Here is a 20,207-nt window from a genome sequence, read left to right on the forward strand (position 1 = left end):
ACCACGACAGGGCCGTAAAATTCAGCCTTATTACCCCTAGTCCTAAACTCTCCAGCCAGAGGAAACAGGGTCCCAGCGTCTACCCTGCCAAATCCACTAAGTATGTTATATGTTTTGATGAGATCACCTCTCATTCTTCTAAACTCCAGATGGATGGCAAGGCGTAGTCCTGTCTCAGGGGGGGCAGATTGGGCTGTGCCAGGCACTTCTGGAGCACCTGTGCAGGTGTGGGTGGGTCACCCCAGACATGCAAGGGACCCTGACACCAGGATTTGGGACAAGGGCAAATTTGGGCCTCATTCTGCCACACTTAAGCACGTGGAACAGAGCCCCAGGAATGTTTGCGCACGTTTTACTAATAAACAACCATAGCTTGCATGTAACCAGCACCTTTAACATGGTTACACACCCCAAGGCACTTGGCAGGGGCGCTATCAACCAAAATTTGACACCGAGCCACGTAAGGAGGTATTAGAAAAGCAAACGATGCGGGTGCTGGAAATCTGAAGTAAAAACGGAAAATGGTTTGGAAGTAACTCAGCAGGCCTGTCGGCATGTGGAGAGAGAAACCGAGTTAGCCACGGAGGAGGCAAATAGGAGCCGCGTTTGTTTTTGGGTCAGAAGCCCACTTCCGGTGGGAAACTGGTTAACATTCAGATTTTCACGGAAGTGAGCTCTTAAACTGATACAGAGACAAGTTTCCTGCCCTCTTAAAGCCCCTGGGGGCAGGAATGGAGGTGGGTCAGATGAAGCGTGGGGACACATTTAGACTCCTACGGCAGCCGAACCTGTCAACAGGCTTTCAGTAACTATGACTGGGAGATGAAATGACGAGCATATTGTGTGTCAGATTGAATAAGTGAGCAATCTAAATAGTGGGAAATTGGATTGTAATGGTAGAAACTGTATTGCTAACGTGACCGTGCTGCACAGCGATGAATATTGCTTGTTTTGATGCACACTCTGTTGATTGTTTCAGTATAAAATGTGCCAGGACTATACCATAGTGATGAGCTCTGCTTGGCTGGAGAGTTGAAAATGCAGCTTTCAATTAGTGCCTTGTATAGGATTGCTTGGGTACGATAAACGTGTGCTGAATGACCTCGGTGCTTAATCACTCAGGTGCTGCACGGAGTTGCTGATGACATGTGGCCATGCGGGCAGACTAATGGCAGCTGGTAGAGCCAATGGGTGTGTTCATGAGTTGGCACAGACATGTGGTGGCAAGCTGAGTTCTGCTTTAATGAAACATCTTGTTGCTGAGTGGGCAGAAAACATTAGTCTTGAAGTTACACCAACACGATGACCTCCCTTTCACTGGTCTATGTTAACCCTAAGTTATGTCAACAACATCAATAAGGACATGCATTTATTTAGCACTTTCAATGTTGAGAGACACACCCCGCAGAGGTTTATGCAAAAATATGGTCACTGAGCCACAGGAGAAGATATTAAGATGGGTGACCAAAAACTTGGTCATGAGCCTGTCCTCATCTGATATCCACACATGCGCTTTGAATGGTGCTCATTGTATAGAGGTCAGGAGTGGAGTGTTGAAGTCAATTGTAGCATCCTTTATGCTGACCCACTCTGCACAAATGGTGTCCTACTATTCTATTTGTTTTTAAAATGCTTCATTACATTGTCTTAAAAGTGTTAGGTCCTCTCTTACTCCCAAGCCCTCTCTCTATTTCCTTGTGCTAATTCTATTCTATTTAGCATTCTTAGGTCGCACACTTGACTTTTGGTGCAGTGTGAAATTCATTTGTCAGTATTAAATTTAGTTTGCTATGTGTCTCCAAAATTGCATAACTGCTCCAAATACCATTGCAAATTATTAACTACATCATCCTACTCTACTATTTTAGTACAAAATCACAACAAATGCTCTGATGTTAGTATGAGGTTGGCCAAGCAGTAAAGTCAGATCATGAAAACATGGCTGAAGTTTGGAAATGCTTCTTTCTTACGCTGATGTAACTCTGCGTCCACCTCAATCTACTTTTCAATAATCCTTTCAAGTGTCAGTATAGCTATTGAGAACTTATTGACTCTTAACTGGTATCAGAAGTTAATGGGATTGAAAAAGGAACTTAACAGGGTAATGTCACCAAATAGGGTGCAGGGATATTAGTAAAACTGATTATAGGTGGGCCAGATGTACCGAAGGAAGATCCTCTCTTGTCTGAAACTATTATTATCTAGGCACTCAAAAGAGTTGTGCAAAGTTTTGCCTTTAATCTTGTTACGCAATTTTTAATTCAGTCTGAGCACTGTGAGGCTGAAGCCAAATAGTGTAGGACAAGTGCCCTAGTGTTTAGGCCCAATTTACTCCGTCTATCATCGTAGGATCACCCTCTGACCCCAGGCCAATCTAATGAACCTACGCTGCACCACATCCAAGGCATGTATATCCTTCCTCAAATATGGAGATAAAACCACGCATAGTACCAGGTATGGTCTCACCAAAGCGCTGTGCAATTGTAACAAGACTTCCTTATTCTTGTACTCCAATCCTCTTGCAATAAAGGCCAATTAATTGCTTAGTGTACCTGCATGTTAAATCCTATCGTGAAATGGTAGGGCCCCATGACAATCACAAACTCTACAGTATGAGGGTCAGCACGCTGTTCCATGGTTGGGGTGTGTGGGGGGTGGGTAGAGGTCTCAGAATCAAGCCCAATTCTCACTTGAATGAGCAAGTGAAGATGATCAAAAGGCTTGGAGATCACATCACCAACTTGAAGAGTTGCTAGCAGTATTCCCAGGACACCATTAGGATAAAGAATCCTCATATAATTGCTCTAATTATTCAACTTCTCTAATCTTTTCTCAAAGCCAGAAATTGTTTTTTTTTTCCTTTTTCAAGTATTTATTCCAATTCACTTTTGAAAGTTACTATCAAATCTGCAACACCACTGTTTCAGGCAATGTATTCCAGATTGCAACAGGAATCTTGGCTGACTTTTACTGACCATCCCCACCATGCTCCCTCCAACCAACTAAGGGACTCGGTTACAAGAAGCTAACCGGGTACAGATAGAAGCCTTTCCAGTCTGTATGACCTAACACCTTGCCAGCTGCTGCATTTATCCTGTAGACTGTTAACATAAGCTCAAAAGTCTTCATTGGACGAGCTGCCCTTCGCCTGCTGTTCCTGGCTCACTGGCAAGTTTTCTCCTGAAAGTGTGAAGAGGTGCAGCCTGGGTATAACTATCAAGGTGGTGTTGGAAGTTGAAACATGAAGTGAAGCCTCTTCACTGTTTTCTCCTGTTCACTGGCTTGGATTTTGAGTGTGTACGTGCTTCACAGAAGGAGATCATGTTACTTCACTGACAGAAACTTGACAGTTGAGTCCATTTAATTGCACAAGTCTGAACTGCCTTGGAAAGATCACAAGGTTCGGTAGGGGAACTCATTAGATTTGAGCATGGGTCAGAGACAGGGTTACTGCATCGTAACCCGGGTTCTATTGCACATCATCAGCAGAGGCTCACATTTTCTGTACTTATATAAGAACATTATTACATTTGTCAAGTATAATTTTTTTCATGGCTGAGAGTATAGAAAGATAGTTTCCAACATGATGTTGGTGGTGCTTCTGAGCCCGTTATTATGAGGTGCCCATTTGCAGTCAGAGGTTACTGTCCCCAGAATGGTTTCTCCCAGAGTAGAAGCACCCAACCTAATGACCAGGACTGGGATTGTGATTTTGGTTCTGACTGTAGTGGAAACTGATTAAAAAGCCTTTTCAATAATTTATGCCTTCACATCTCAAGAACAGGAGGAAATTAGTACAATCATTTAAAATGACCTAGTGTCATTTAAAATATCTGGGGCAGAATTTTCTGCCTGTTGGGCGGGCGGTGTGGGAGCAGGCGCAGGCGGGTGCTGACCCGATCGGGTCTGCGCCACCATTTTACGCGGGTGGGCCAATTAAGGCTGATTTTACTCTAAAGAAGACTAATGCTGAGGGCTCCCTGTGCTGGTGGGGTGGGGGTTGCCTGAGTCGGGAGTGTACTCTATCCCACGCAGAGATGCCTCAGGGAGATTAGTTTTAAATCCAAAAAGTGTAATAAGGTGGCGAGAAAATTTTTATGACATGTCCCCTCATGTGAAACTGTCACACGAGCTTGGGACATGTGCATTAATTTTAATAAAAATTTTCCTGAAAATTTTAAATCATTCATGAAACCTCATCCCGCCCGTGGATGAGGTTCCATGCAAAATGCGAAGGCCACCTGGGCTCTTCGCCTGCCTTAAGGTTGGATGGGCAGCTCAGCTGATTGCCCTAATTAGTTTTTAATAGGCCTTTGACAGTTCGGCGGGCGCGCAGCTGACTTGGCTGCATGCCCACCGAACTGAAAATCTAAATGACACGCTGGGGCGCACGCCCAACGTCACCCCGCGTCATTTTACTCCTCGGCAAGTGGGCCTTGCTCCCGAAGATTCTGCCCTCGGTGTCGGCTGTGGCTCAGCTGGTAGCACTGTTGCGTCTGACTTAGGAGGTAGCGGGTTCAAATCCCAATTCAGAACTTGAGCACAAAAATCTCGACTGACACTCCAGTGCAACATTGAGGAAACAAGTGTAAAAGATCCCATGGCACGATTTTAAAGAAGAGCAGGGGAGTTATCCATGGTGTCCTGGCCAATATTTATCCCTTAATCGACATCACAAAAACAGATTATCTGGTCATTATCACATTGCTGTTTGTAGGAGCTTGCTGTACACAAATTGGCTGCCTTGTTTCCTACAGCAGTGACTACTCTTGAGAAGTTGGCTGGAAAGCACCTTGAGACATCCGGCGGTTGCCAACGACGGTACATGAATGCAAGTCTTTCTTTTATCTTCAATCTGTCTGCTCCCAAACTGCAAGAGTGCAAACCATAATTTGGTGGTATGGTCAAAATCTGTCACTCGATGCTGTGTGGAATTTTCCAACCATTTAAATGAATTTTCGGAAAAGCATACACAGCACATGCACGAGGTTTTCATTTTGCAACCTTTATGGGTGAAGATTCCCACCTGCAGTGTGAAGTTAGAACACTATATATTATGTGAATCCAAACTGTAAACCTGTATCTTGACCCCGCCACCCCATGCACCATGAGTGATGGGCAAAATATTAAAGGTGATGTGTCGTCCACTGAAGCACTCTATAACTCTGAATATGACAGATGGAGTTGATTTTATATTAAGTCAGTGTGTATCTGTCAATCTCTGTTACCCTGCTTTGTGGCTTTGACCTGCTAAGTGCATTCAACCCACTAAGAAACAACTTGCGTTTATGTAGCACCTTCCACGACTGCAGTGTGTCCTAAAGCACGGTTACAACCAATGAAATACCTCTAAAATGTGGTCACTAGTAATGTAGGAAATGCAGCAGCCAATTTACAGAGCAAGATTCCACAGCAGCAATGTGATAATGACCAGACAATGAGTTTTGGGTTATTAAAACAGAAAATGCTGGAAAACTCAGCAGGTCTGGCAGCGTCAGTGGAGACTCTTCAAGAGTCATATGGGCTTGAAATGTTAACTCTGTTTCTCTCTCCAGAGATGCTGTCAGACCTGCTGAGTTTTCCAGCATTTTCTGTTTTAATTGCAGATTTCCAGCATCCACAATATTTTGCTTTTGTAATGAATTTTGGGTGTTGGCTGAGGGATAAATGTTGTCCAAGATGAAATAGTGCTGTGGCATCTTTTACATCCACCTAAGAGGGCAAACAAAGCTTCAGTTTACCATCTCATCCGAAAGTTGCATGCCCAACAATGGAGCATTCCTTCACCGCTGCATTGGAGTGTCGGTCAAGATTGGGTGCTCAAGTCTCTGGACTGGGGCTGACTTGGAGGCAAAAGTGTTACCGCTGAGCCAAGGATGTCAACTTTAGAAGCAAAATTTGGCCTACAATTCAGGCCCCTGCCTCCATGACATTGTACAAAATGTGAAATGCGAAATGGGAGCGGAAGTAGGCTATTCAGCCCCTCGAGCCTGCTCCGCCATTCACTAAGATCATGGCTGATCTGCTTGCATTCCAAGTTCAACATTCCCATCACACTGTGATTTGGCTCCGAGACAACGATCAGTGGTTCAGTGGTTAGCCCATTGAGGAGCTGGAACAGCCAGAGAAATGTATTTAAATTAAAAAAAAATGTCTTATTACCCACACTCCACTCAACTCATTCAAAACACAGGGAGCAGAATTTCATGAGCGTTTTTGTAGGAAAAAATGCTTTTAGATTGTGTGTAAGCTTCAAAATTCACGCAGAGTAGCACAAGGTGACTGGCACTGATGTTGTGCAGTAGAATATTTTTTTATCTAAATGTTTAAGTTTGGAAAGTTGGGAAGGAGCAAGTGTGGTGATGGAATTGGGGTATGGAGCAGTATTTCGAGGCAGGACTGATGGAGGATTGGATATATCCCAGCAATTTCTGCACACGGCAGGTTTTTAAGCCTGGCGCTCATTGCAGGGATTTGTTGTTTTAACATTGATGGGAGGAAGAGGATAGCTCACATTGGAAATGTGAGAGATGTGGACAAATACACCCTGGGTCACCTGCTCTGACTGACCCATTTCACTCCGTGAGGACACTGCATGAGGTTTTCACTTGTTTAAACGGAACTGGTGCCGAGATTGAGTAGTGGCCAATGTACAGGCTGATTATTCTGGCAGGAGGCCGTCATTCCCCTGACAGGTGGATAGTTATCCCTTCCTTCCCTGTGATTTCACAGTTAATGGGGTCATCTCTTTGTGCAGCAGCCCGCGAAAGTGGGAATGCGTTCTGATACGAAGTCTGTGTGGGAGGAGGAGGATGGAGAAATGCTGAAGGCTAAGAGAAGTGGGGGGTGGGGGAAAGGAAAAGAAAGAGAAACGTTTTGACATAATGGAAAAAAATTGGGGAACAGAAAGCTGAAGGTAATCAGCAGAGCAGTATGAAGAGGATTTTATCTGGATTTAGCTAAAATTTAATGTAAAAGTGTAGTTTGAGGCCAGCTCGAGGAAGAACTTGCCTTTATACTGAATCTCTTACATTTTCAGGATGCTCCAAAGTGCTTCATAGCCACTGAAGTGCTTTTTGAAGTGTAGTCTTTGCTGTTTTATTGGCAAATTGTGAATAGCAAAGTCCTACAAAGAGGAATGGGGTAAGTTGATATAAAATGGAAAATGCTGGAAATACATGTCAGCATTTGTGGGGAGAGAAACAGAGTTAACATTTCAGGTCGATGACCTTTCATCAGGACTGGGAAGAATTAGAGATGTAATAGATGTTGAGTCAGTTAAAGGGATGTGAGGAGGGTGGGAAAAAGAGCAAAAGGGAAGGTCTGTGATAGGTGGAAGGCAGGAGAGATTAAATGACAAAAGGTTTCATGGTGCAAGGCCAAAGGGAGTTCTTTTTTTATTTATTCACGGGATGTGGGCTTTGCTGGCTGGGCCAGCATTTATTGCCCATCCCTAGTTGCCTTCAAGAACGTGGTGGTGAGCTGCCTTCTTGAACTGCTGCAGTCCATGTGGTGTAGGTACACCCATAGCGCTATTAGGAAGGGAGTTCCAGGATTTTGACCCAGCGACAGTGAAGGAATGTATTTCTAATATATATTTCAAAGTCAGGATGGTGAGTGGCTTGGAGGGGACCTTCCAGATGGTGGTGTTCCCATGTATCTGCTGCCCTTGTCTTTCTAGATGGTAGTGGTCGTGGGTTTGGAAGGTGCTGTCGAAGGAGCCTTGGTGAATTCCTGCAGTTCATCTTGTAGATGGTACACACTGCTGCTACTGTGCGTCGGTGGTGGAGGGAGTGAATGTTTGTGGATGTGGTGCCAATCAAGCGAGCTGCTTTGTCCTGGACGATGTCAAACTTCTTGAGTATTGTGGGAGCTGCACACATCCAGGCAAGTGGGAGTATTCCATCACACTCCGGACTTGTGCCTTGAAGATGGTGGACATGCTATGGGGAGTCAGGAGGTGAGTTACACGTTGCAGGATCCTAGCTTCTGACCTGCTCTTGTAGCCACAGTATTTATATGACTAGTCTTGTTCAGTTTTTGGTCAATAGTAACCCCCATGATGTTGATAGTGGGGGATTCAGTGATGGTAATGCCATCGAACGTCAAGGGGTGATGGTTAGATTCTCTCTTGTTGAAGACGGTCATTGCCTGGCATTTGTGTGGTGCGAATGTTACTTGCCACTTGTCAGCCCAAGTCTGGATATTGTCCAGGTCTTGCTGTATTTGGACGTGGACTGCTTCAGTATCTGGGGAGTCGTGAATGGTGCTGAACATTGTGCAATCATCAGCGTATATCCCCACTTTTGACCTTATGATAAAAGGAAGGTCATTGATGAAGCAGTTGAAGATGATTGGGCTGAGGACACTACCCTGAGGGACTCCTGCAGTGATGTCCTGGAGCTGAGATGACTGACCTCCAAGAACCACAATCATCTTCCTTTGTGCTAGGTATGACTCCAACCAGTGGAGAGTTTTCCTCCGATTCCCATTGACTCCAGTTTTGCTAGGCCTCCTTGATGCCACACTCAGTCAAATGCGGTCTTGATGTCAAGGGCAGTCACTCTCATCTCACCTCGGGAGTCCAGCTCTTTTGTCCATGTTTGAACCAAGGCTGTAATGAGGTCAGGAGCTGAGTGGCCCTTCTGGAACCCAACTGAGCATCCGTGAGCAGGTACAAAAACGGAAAATGCTGGAAAAACTCAGCAGGTCTAACAGCATCTGCGGAGAAGTTAAAAAAACAAGAGTTAACGTTTCAAGTGCATATGGCTCTTATGTGGTAATCAGCAGGAGGTTTCCTTAGCCATGTTTGACCTGATGTTATGAGACTTCATAGGTTCCAGAGTCAATGTTGAGGACTCCCAGGGCAACTCCCTCCCTCCCAACTGTATACCACTGTGCCACCACCTCCACTGGGATAGGGCATACCCAGGGATGGTGATGGTGGTGTCTGGGACATTATCTGTGAGATATGATTCTGAGGGGATGACAATGTCAGGCTGTTTCTTGACTAGTCTATGAGACAGCTCTCCCAATTTTGGCACCAGCCCACCCCCCCACCACCGCAGATGTTAGTAAGGAGGACTTTGAATGGTCGACATGGCTGAGTTTGCCATTGTCATTTCTGGTACCTAGGTCAATGTCGGGTGGTCCATCCAGTTTCATTCCTTTGAGACTTTATAGCGGGTTGATACAACTGAGTGGCTTGCTAGGCCATTTCAGAGGGCAGTTAAGAGTCAATCACATTGCTGTGGGTCTAGAATCACATGTCGGCCAGACCAGGTAAGGGCGGCAGATTTTCTTCCCTAAGGACATTAGTGAACCAGATGGGTTCTTACAACAATCAACAATGCATCATTAGATTTTTAATTCCAGATTTTTTTATTGAATTCAAATTCCACCACCTGAGTATTACCCTGGGTCTCTGGATTACTTGTCCAGCGACAATACCACTATGTCATCGCCTGGGACAAGTAAAGAGCCAAAAGATGTGTCTAGAAGAGGTGTGAATGGCAGATTCATGAACAGCTGTTGGATGAAAACAAAAAAATGGGGGGGAAAAGAGAAGAACAAGAAATAAAAAAAAAACACCAAAGGATAAGGAAACAAAATGAGGACAGAGGCTATGATCTAAAATTGTTGAACCCAATGATGAGTCCAAAATGCTGTAATGTTCCCTTTTGAACGATGAGGTGCCGTTCGTCAAGTTTGTGGTACGCTTCATTGAAACACTGAAGAGGACAGAGGTCAGAGGGGAAGCAAGGCGGCGAACTAAAATAACAGGCGACCAGAGGCTCAGGGTGATGCATGTGGACTTAACAGAGGTTTTCCACAAAATGATCACCCAGTCTGCATTTGGTCTCCTCAATGTAGAACAGACCGCATTGTAAGCGGTGAATACAGCATCCTCCTCCTCCAGGTCTCATACCCTAAGAGGGCATTGGCAGCCACGAACTTCCATTGGATTGGTCCATGGTTATGGCTCATCATTTCCTCCCATCATCGGTGCTTGGCAAAATACTGCAGTGGATTGCCGCTGCCATTGCCTTCTGCAGCATGGCTGACCAGGAATCTCTCCTGTTCTAACCACCTGTCACCAGGTGTATGGGAAGGATTTACAGGCTGCCACATTGTGTACACATCTTCCATGGCCATCAAGTCCTGCATTGGGACTTGACCTGGGAGCTTCTGGCCCAGAGGTAGGGACGCTACCACTGCACCACAAGACCTCCTGCTGAATACAGTATACTAAACAGGAAGAAGTACAATTAATTTACTGTTTCACTTGGAAGTAGTGTTTGGGACCTTGGACGTTGAAAACTGAGGAGGTAGAAAGGCAGTTGTCGTATTTCCTCCACTTGCATGGAAAGGTGGCATGGGAAGGAGAGCAGGTGACAGGAGTGCACCAGGGTATCGCAGAGGGAACATTCCCTTCACAATGCTGAAAGATGTCTTTGGTGGCGTCTTCATGCTGGAGGTGGCGGAAAGGGCGCAGGATGATCCATTGAATATGAAGGCTGCCAACGTGGAAAGTGAGGACAAGGGAAACCCTATCATTGTCCTGGGTGTGAGAGAAGGGATGAGAGCAGAAGTGTGTGAAATAATCAGTTAAAAATCAGTTATCTGTTTTAGATGGTGTAGATTGAGAGAGAAATGTAGGGCAGGAAATCCCTTCTCTGCTTTGAATAGTTCCCACAGGATAATTTACATCCACCTGAGGGGACTGCCAGGGCCTCTGCAACCCTTTTCAGTACAGCACCAAAGTGCCAGGCCCCATTATGTGTTCAAATCTGATTGATGGGCAAGATTGCTACCACTGAGCCAAAGCTGCCACTTATATTATTATCTTAGTTGTTTACAGAACTTCAATATTGCTGAAAAAGAGACATTTCAAAGCTTTTCATCTTGCACTCGCAAGAATACCAATATAGGGTGAAGACAACAATTTATACTGTACGTGAAGAAAGTGCTGATTGGTTGGCAAGTGGACTCTGATTGGTAGAGGTGTTGCTATGGAGAATATTATTATCCTGTATCGTTTTGAGCTTTGACATCCTGAACAGCAACATGTTAAATTTAAACCACTCATTAACTTAAAAAAAATGTAACATTGTACATCACAGGTTGCCTCGTTGCACTCTTCTCAGTTCACTAGTCTGACAAAGTGTTCTGCCAACACATCTTAAGGGGATCAAAGGTTACGGGGAGAAGGCGGGTGAATGGGGTTGAGAAACTTATCAGCCATGATTGAATGGTGGAGCAGACCCGATGGGCCAAATGGCCTAATTTCTGCTCCTATGTCTTATGGTCTTATAGCCTTATCTTAGCATTCACAATGCCCTCTTCAAAGGTCCTTTTACATTTAGCATTTCTCTAGTATGGATCACAGGCAAAGAGAGTCCTGGAGTTGTTCTTAGCTGAAGCAACAAGATCTGCAATAATATAGTGTATTTAATGTGGAAAAATAGTCCACAGCACTTCATAGAGATCCTAGATAAATATGTACACCAAGGCAAAGGTGGAGATATTCGGATGGGTTTTAAGGAGGGATTCAAGGATGGTAGGCAGGCGGTAGAGTTTGAAGGCCCTATTCTGTAGGGCCTCAATGGTTGCAGGCATAACTGAAAATAGGACAAAGGAAGGGAGGGATATAAAAGAGGCTTGTCAGAGGAATGGTGAGTCTTTGAGTGAGCTCGTAGAGTTTAGAGAGAAAGTAGGTCAGATGACCAAAAGCTTGGTCAAAGTGGTGGGTGTTAAGGACTGACTTAAAGGAGGAAAGTGAGGTGGAGAGGTATAGGGTGGGTATTTCAGAGCTTGGGGCCTAGCAACTAAATGGAACCAATGGCGGAGTGACTAAATACAGGAATGCTCAAGAGGTTAGAATTAGAGGAGCACAGATAGGGTTGTGGGGCTGAAGGAGATTAGAGAGATGGAGAGGAGCGAGGCCATGGAGAGATTTGAAAACAAGGATGAAGACTTTGAAATCAAGATGTTACATAGGATTTACTTGACTTCCTTAAAGTCCAAAGTAAGTGTCAATCATCCAGATCTTTTAAAGTATCAAAGGCAGAAATTGCAAGCACTTGAAATCTATATATCTTGTGTAAATAAACATTGTGCAATTGACAGCATAGATCAGAGGTGTTTTAAGAAAATGGAAAGTTAGCAATAAATTACTTTCTAAAAAAAACTTTTTTTATGCATCCTACTGTCACTGTAGGGTTCATTGGTTCTGTACAGATGAAAATCCAGCCCAAAGTGTGAAAGAAATGTAGGATGGGATTTGGAGGATGGCAGAAATGTGGATTTTAAGAGGGAAGGGGTGGAAAACGGTGAGGTTCCCAAAGGAAGAGAAGGTGCCAGTGGAGCAGCGGGAGAAGCCAGCTCCCTTATTCCCAATAGGAGAATCATAAACACATCTTTTGTGTAAGTCTCTCAGTCGGAGAATTAAGGAAAAGGATTTAGCAATGTAAAATATGGGTGCACAGCATGGACGTTGTTACCCTGCGATCTGAACTACATGTACATAGGTCCTGAGAGTAGTGATTAGAACAAGTGTCATTTCTAACCACATGACCCAGAGATGTGGAGTGTAAATAGTGACACGGACTGCTTGGGCTGACTGACCTGGTTTCGTGTTGTAATATCTATATGAGCCTGATTTTAATTCTGCGCAAGTGGGTGGGTTTTGAATAAGTTAGAATCTCACTATACATTTCTACACTGACCTGAATGGGGTCCTTTAATGCGGTGTGTAATTCCAGCTGCAGCTTAAAGGCTTTTCCACAACAGCATTTATTTTTAAATCACCCTTAAACCCTGTCGCTTGAACCTATTCACTTGGCCCGAGGGAAGGTAAGAAGACGTTGATTTAATTCCACGAAGCTATTTTAACCTACTTGAAAGTTTATTCTGCATCCTTTTGCTAGAAGTGACATGTACATTAAATCTAAAACAAATGATGCCTGGAGTTTTACTGGGTTTGCTGGGGAAGTTTATAGTTGAATTAGTAAATTGTTTCATTGTCCCTTGCTGAGAACTGTATTGGCCTTCAATAATGGAGGCATGAAAAGGGCTTTTATTCCTGGTGTGTGGTAGTCTTTTTTTTGGGCTTGTCTACACTGAAAATGCTCAGAGGTAATAAGTATTGCAGCCTCCGTTCCTTTCATCTTTAGTGCAAGAGATGTCGAACCGTTTATAGAGGTTTAAGTCGCATCATTTACTTTAGAAGATGAGTTCCCAGAAGCTACGCAGTAAATTAGATAACTTTATGTAGTTCTGTCACATCTGGTTTTACAAATTATGTTCTCACCACAGGATGTTATTTGTAAATTGCTGCGTTTTGATTGATTTAAGCAAGTAGTAGAGTTATTGCAGGAAATCCCACCGTGTTGCTCACTGAACTGCACCTATATTCTTCCCCCTCAGTTTCAACACCCGGCACGTTTTGCCCTTGCTTCCCCATTCTCTTTCTTCTCTTATTCTCCCCTTGTCTTCCTGCACTCTTTACTCACCATCTATCCCTCTCCCCCTCCCTTTCTTGCCTCTCTCCTCTCTCCCATTCCTTGCCCCAGCTCCACCCCCCATCAGCCTCTTCCCCTCCTTTTTTTCCATTTACCCCATACCTTCTCTTCTCTTGCCTTTCTCTCTCTCTCTCGTGTTTTCCTCTTTTACTCTCCCCATCCTTTCTTCTTCTCTCTCTCTTCCCTTTTGTTCCTCCCCCAGGCTTCATTCTCTACCCAACCACCTCCCCCTCCCTTCCTCTCCTTTCTTTCCGTTCCCCTCTTTTCCCTAATCCACACGCTTCTCCTTCCTTTTCTCTCTCTCTCTTGCTTTCCGTTTTCCCATTCCTCTCCACCCGCCACTGCATCCTGTTGATGTACACAGTGTACTCACAACCTTTGTGTTCTTTAAACAGGGTCCTCCGTGGCTGGTGACTGGAGACCCCAATGTTCCAGTGATGCCACCTGGATTCATCCCCACTGCCCAAAAGCCAGAAGCTGTAGTGCATGCAATGAAGGTAAAATGCTGCAGCCCTTTTTTCCCCAAGGAAATGCCTTTATTCATTGAAGGAAAAGTCCTCACCAAAGGTGCAGACTTAGCTAGTGTTGGAACTGACCACCAAAATAACAACAAAGTGACAGTGAGCTGATGGACTGAAAACTTCTTTATCTTGTACCTGGAAAGAGGGCGGATGTGCTGCATAGCCTAAACCTTGTGTTCCTTTGTCTGATTGACAGAGGTAAATCAGTGACTGCTAAACAAAACAACCCAGCCAGTCCTGTGCCAATCACCCATGACTAAAACAGTCCTTCAAATAATGCAAATAAATGGCTGTGTTTTTTTTCAGTGTTTATACTCATTTTGTTCACAGGGCTATCTGTTTTCACTTTGGTGTCCAGTTCTTTCTCTCTCTCGCTCCCCCGACCCCCACCCACCATTTGGCTCCTCCCCCAGCCCAGACACTGCTCAGTCTTGGCTCCGTCTGGGAGCATGGGCGAACCTAAAGAGGGTTCTGTGTTATCCTATGGATTAGCTGATAGAAGAGCCATACTTAATTAATTGGTCTTTTGTCTCCTCTACTCTCCTCTTGTTCTTAAAACAGTCCCCGCCAATAAAGTATAATGGTCATCTTAAACCTTTGAGCGACAGATGCCTTCCTACGTACACCTGCTGCTCATCAGTTATTTGCTTCCATTGTATGGGAAAGTTATAACTTTGTTAGATCTTTAATGTTCTAGCTCCATCCTGTTACCCTGCCCTTCCTCCCCCCCTCCCCCCCCCCACCAACTCCATTCACCCTTCATGCCAAATCTACGGAATCCGTTTCCCACACGCTAAAGTGAAGATCCCTTACACGGGATTTAACAGGGCCACCACTTTTCAATGACTGAACAAATCAAATTCTGTTTTCATTACTTGTTTTTCGTTATGGGATTCTGGGAATTTTAACCAATGTTTTGATGGTTCTATTTTCTTCCTCTATTTTTGGGCCTATTCCTCTGTGGAGCAGGGTCATTTTATCAATCTGAACAGAGCTTTGCTGCCAGGACGCACAGCAGGGATTCAGGCACAAGGTTCAGCAAATCCCACCTGCAGGATTAACCGCCAACAATTCCCATTAATTAGCTCCTTGCAGGTCACACAGTTCCATTTCTGCAGCAGCAATTCATAAAATCTACCCTAGAAAGTCACATGCTGTTTTTTTTCCTTTTCTTTATGTGGGATTAAGAGGTTTCCCAATGCTTTGTAGATCCAATTCCACAATTGTGGGATTTTTCCCACAAAAACTACATATCAGTGGCCTCGTTACCACAGCTTTCACAGGCACCTGGTATTTTCTCAATACCACAGAGAAAAATACACACACATATATCTTGGAAGCCAAGCGGACTGCTAACTAATCAACATGCCTGTTAGCAGAGAACTTGCAATTAATCATGCAAGTGTGGTAACTTTTTGGACATTTGGTAGATTGGAGTACATATTTGTTGTCACAGGGAAAATCTTTCAGTGCTAAAATGCCATTGTGAAGAGGCTAGTGAAAACCTGGAACTCTCTTTTCCCCACCCCCACCCACTAAAAACACTGCTGAGGCTGGGGGTCAACTGAATATTTCAAAACTGAACTTGTTAGATTTTTGTTTGGCATGATGTTATGGATTATAGAACCACAGCATGTTGAAGGAGTTGAGATACAAATCAGCTATGATCTAGTTAAATGGCAGAACAGGCTGGAGGGGCTGAATGGCCTCTTCCTGTTCCTATTTTCTTGTGTGTGTTTTGGCTGGTGAATATGTCCGTCATTCGGTTCCATTGACTTCAATAGAGCACAATATGGGTTGGGCTGTATACGAGGCAAACAATACAATAATGCCTTTTATGATCTTATTGCCCAAGACAACTTTCTACCTCATTAGTATGTATTGCTACTGCGTTTAAGTTTAAAACATAATTTCCTTTCCAACATTTTTTTTAAACCCCAACTACCTCCACTCCCAGAGGCATGGACTCTTACTGAGGTACCAACCCTCAATGCCAGTGCTCCTCTGATATTTTGGCTCAGGTAGTCAGGTGAGAGCTTGGAGAATGATTAGCAGCAGGCTGATTGACACCGGAGGGCATCACGGCCACATCTAATATTCAAACATAAGCCAGGAGCCACTTGATAGAAATCAGGCTCCCTCTTTGATCTTGTTAATTCCCCTTCCAGCCCTAATAATCCGTTAACGTTGTACAGAGTGGGGCATGGAACCTGGGCACCTCCTATGTGGCTCAGTCCTACACTTGGTACCGCATTAACCAACTGATTAAACATGAGCCCTTCATGAGAATAATTAGAAAGCTAGGCTTTTATACTGAGAATGCTAGCTACACACTGCAAGACATTTCTATGTGACTACAAAGAGCCGAGTGTTCAAGCTGTTTTCTGGAATACATGTGATCCAGAGTTTCTTCACTGTTAACTTGATGTACATTTTGGGTTTCCAGGTCCTGGAAGTTCATGACAACCTGGATAGACAGTTGCCGGAAGACTGCGAGCACGATGACTTGAGTGAGAAGGAGAAGGCCATTGTTCGCGAGATGTGTAATGTAAGAATTCTGTTGTCTTAGCGATGTGAAGCGATACCAGAACAATACAATATCAGAGAGCAGTGCTTGTTTTCAACAGGTGTCTCGCAATGCGAATCCACATGACAAAGCTATATTTAGGAAATAAACAAAGTTTTGGATAGAGTTTGATTTGGTGTGATAGTGTAAGGTGAGTGGATTGGCAGCTCATTTACATGTCCCGGTTTTTAATTCTGTTGGCAAGTCATGGGAAATGGTGTTTGTGAAACGACCTGCTGATTCAGTATAGCCTGTCTTACACTATCACACAAAGTCAAACTCTACCCCCTTGTGTTTATCCTGAGTTAGAACATACATTGGTATTAGTCTATACTCAACACGAGATTCTGATGGATTAAAACCAACAGAAAGACTAACTCTGCTGTCAGCTTGTATAATTGCACGTACACAATGTTACTGTCCATTTCATGGATCATTAAAAACAGAAAATGCAGGAAACACTCATCAAGTCAGGCAGGACCTGTAGATAGTGGAATCGAGTTAATGTTTTGGGGGTAATGTCACTGAACTGGTAATCCAGAGGCCTGCACTAATGCTTTGGGGTCATGGGTTCAAATGGCACCATGGGAGCTGGTGGAATTTAAATCCAATTAATAAAAATCTGGAATGAAAAGCTAGTCTCAGTATTAATGGCCATGAAACCATTGCCAATTGTCATTAAAAAAAACACCTGGTTCACTAATGCCCCTTTTGCGAAGGAAATCTGCCGCCCTTACCCAGTCAGACCTATGTTTTGGGGGTAATGTCACTGGACTGGTAATCCAGAGGCCTGCACTAATGCTTTGGGGTCATGGGTTCAAATCGCACCATGGGAGCTGGTGGAATTTAAATCCAATTAATAAAAATCTGGAATGAAAAGCTAGTCTCAGTATTAATGGCCATGAAACCATTGCCAATTGTCATTAAAAAAAACACCTGGTTCACTAATGCCCCTTTTGCGAAGGAAATCTGCCGCCCTTACCCAGTCAGACCTACATGTGACTCCAGACCCACAGCAATGTGGCTGGCTTTTAAATGCCCTCTGAAATGGCCTAGCAAGCCACTCACTATGAAGTCTAAAAGGAATTAAACAGGACATATCACATGGCATTAACCTAAGCACCAGAAACAACAATGGCAAACCCAACCCTGCCGACTCTGCAAAGTCCTCCTTACCAACATCTGGGGGCTTGTGCCAAAATTGGGAGAGCTCCACACGGACTAATTAAACAACAGCCTGATATAGTCATACTCACGGAACTGTACCTTATAAAAACATCCCAGACACCACCATCACCATCCGTGAGTATGTTCTGTCCCACTGGCAGGACAGACCCAGCAGAGGTGGCGGCACAGTGATATACAGTTAGGCGGGAGTTGCCTTGGGAGTCCTCAACATGGACTCTGAACCCCATGAAGTCTCATGGCATCAGGTCAAACATGGACAAGGAAACCTCTTGCTGATTACCATGTATTGCCACCACACCGCTCCCTCCCTCCCTCTGCTGATGAATCAGTACTCCTCCAAGTTGAACACCACTTGAAGGAAGTACTGAGGGTAGCAAGGGCACAGAATGCACTCTGGCTCAGTGGCTTCAGTCTCCATCACCAAGAGTGGCTCGGTAGCACCAGTACAGACCAAGCTGGCCGAGTCATAAAGGACATGGCTGCTAGAATGGGTCTGTGGCAAGTAATGAGGGAACCAACAAGAAGGATAAACCTACTTGACCATGTCCTCACCAACCTGCCTGATGTAGATGTATCGGTCCATGACAGTATTGGTAGGAGGGACCACTGGACAGTCCTTGTGGAGACAAAGTCCCACCTTCACATTGAGGATACCCTCCATTGTGTTGTGTGGCACTAGCACCATGCTAGATGGGATAGATTCTGAACAGATCTAGCAGCTCAAGACTGGGCATCCCATGAGGCGCTGTGGGCAGCTGCAGAATTGTACTCAACCACAATCTGTAACCTCGTGGCCCGGCATATCCCCCACTCTACCTTCACCATCAATCCAGGGGATCAACCCTAGTTCAATGAAGAGTTCAGGAGGGCATGTCAGGAGCAGCAGCAGCAGGCATACCTAAAAATGAGGTGGCAACCTGGTGAAGCTATAAAACAGGACTATTTGCATGCCACACAGCGGAAGCAGCATGCGTAAATGGTGGTGGACAATAAAACAATTAACCAGAGCAGGAGGAGGTTCCGCAAATGATCCATCTTGGCCTCCTCCTCATCACAAATGTCAGTCTTCAGCTAATTTGATTCACTCCACATGATATCAAGAAAAGGCTGAAGGCACTGAATACAGCAAAGGCTTTGGGCCCTGACAACATTCTGACAATAGTGCGGAAGACTTGTGTTCCAGAACTAGCCACATCCCTAGCTAAGCTGTTCCAGTACAGCTACAACATTGGCATCTATACAGTAATGTGGAAAATTGTCCAGGTATGTCCTGTCCACAAAAAGCAGGACAAATCTAACAAGTCCAATTACAACCCCATCAGTCCACTTTCCATCATCAGCAGTGATGGAAGGTGTTGTTAACAGTGCTATTAAGTGGCACTTACTCAGCAGTAACCTGCTCACTGATGCTCAGTTTGGGTTTTGCCAGGGTTGCTTGGCTCCTGACCTCATTACAGCCTTGATCCAAACATGGCCAAAAGAGTTGAACTCTAGAAGTGAGGTGAGAGTGACTGCCCTTGACATCAAGGCAACATTTGACCCAGTGTGGCATCAAGGAGCCCTAACAGAACCTGAAGTGAATGGGAATCAAGGGGAAAACGCTCCACTGGTTGGAGTTATACCAAGCACAAAGGAAGGTAGTTGTGGGTGGAGGTCAATCATCTGTCCTCAGGGTAGTGTCCTAGGCCCAACCATCTTCAGCTGCTTCATTAATGACCTTCCCTCCATCATAAGGTCAGAAGTAGGGGTGTCCTCTGATTATTGCACAATGTTCAGCACCAATCGTGACTCCACAGATACTGAAGCAGTCCATGTCCAAATACATCAAGACATGAACAATATTCAGGCTTGGGCTGATAGATGGCAGGCAACATTCATGCCACATAAGTGCCAAGCAATGATCATCTCCAACAAGGGAGAATCTAACCACCTCCCCTTGACATTCAATGGCATTACATTGCTGAATCACCCACAATCAACATCTTGGGGGATACCATTGACCAGAAACTGAACTGGACCAGCCATATAAATACTGTGGCTACAAGAGCAGGTCAGAGGCTGGGAATTCTGTGGAGACAGACTGTCCAAAGCCTGTCCACCATCTACAAAGCACAAGTCAGGGGTGTGATGAAATACTGTCCACTTTCCTGGATGAATGCAGCTCCATCAACACTCTCAAACCTCGACACCATCCACCACTTGACTGGCACCCCATCCACCACCTTCGACATTCACTCCCTCCTCCACTGATGCACTGTAGCAGCAGTGTGTACCATGTACAAGATGCACTGCAGCAACTCTCCAAGGCTCCTTCGACAGCACCTTCCAAACTCACAACGTCTATCATCTAGGAGGACAAGGGCAGCAGATGCATGGGGTCACCACCACCTGCAAGTTCCCCTCGAAGCC

General features: G+C 44.7%; 1 protein-coding gene across 10 annotated transcripts in view; it reads left to right on the forward strand.

Annotated features, from left to right (window-relative positions):
• ccdc85ca (coiled-coil domain containing 85C, a) overlaps positions 1-20,207 on the forward strand; it is a 204,837-nt gene that overhangs the window by 174,065 nt on the left and 10,565 nt on the right. For 7 of the 10 annotated variants that reach the window (XM_078562138.1, XM_078562139.1, XM_078562142.1 and 4 more), the window contains 2 exons: positions 13,919-14,020; positions 16,491-16,592. In XM_078562138.1, the coding sequence (XP_078418264.1) occupies positions 13,919-14,020; positions 16,491-16,592 (204 nt within the window). The remainder of the gene's footprint in view (positions 1-13,918; positions 14,021-16,490; positions 16,593-20,207) is intronic. The other 3 variants (XM_078562145.1, XM_078562141.1, XM_078562146.1) reach the window with 1 other exon arrangement.

The sequence above is a fragment of the Cetorhinus maximus genome, chromosome 18, assembly GCF_964194155.1.
Source record: "Cetorhinus maximus chromosome 18, sCetMax3.hap1.1, whole genome shotgun sequence".
NCBI classification, from domain to species: domain Eukaryota; kingdom Metazoa; phylum Chordata; class Chondrichthyes; order Lamniformes; family Cetorhinidae; genus Cetorhinus; species Cetorhinus maximus.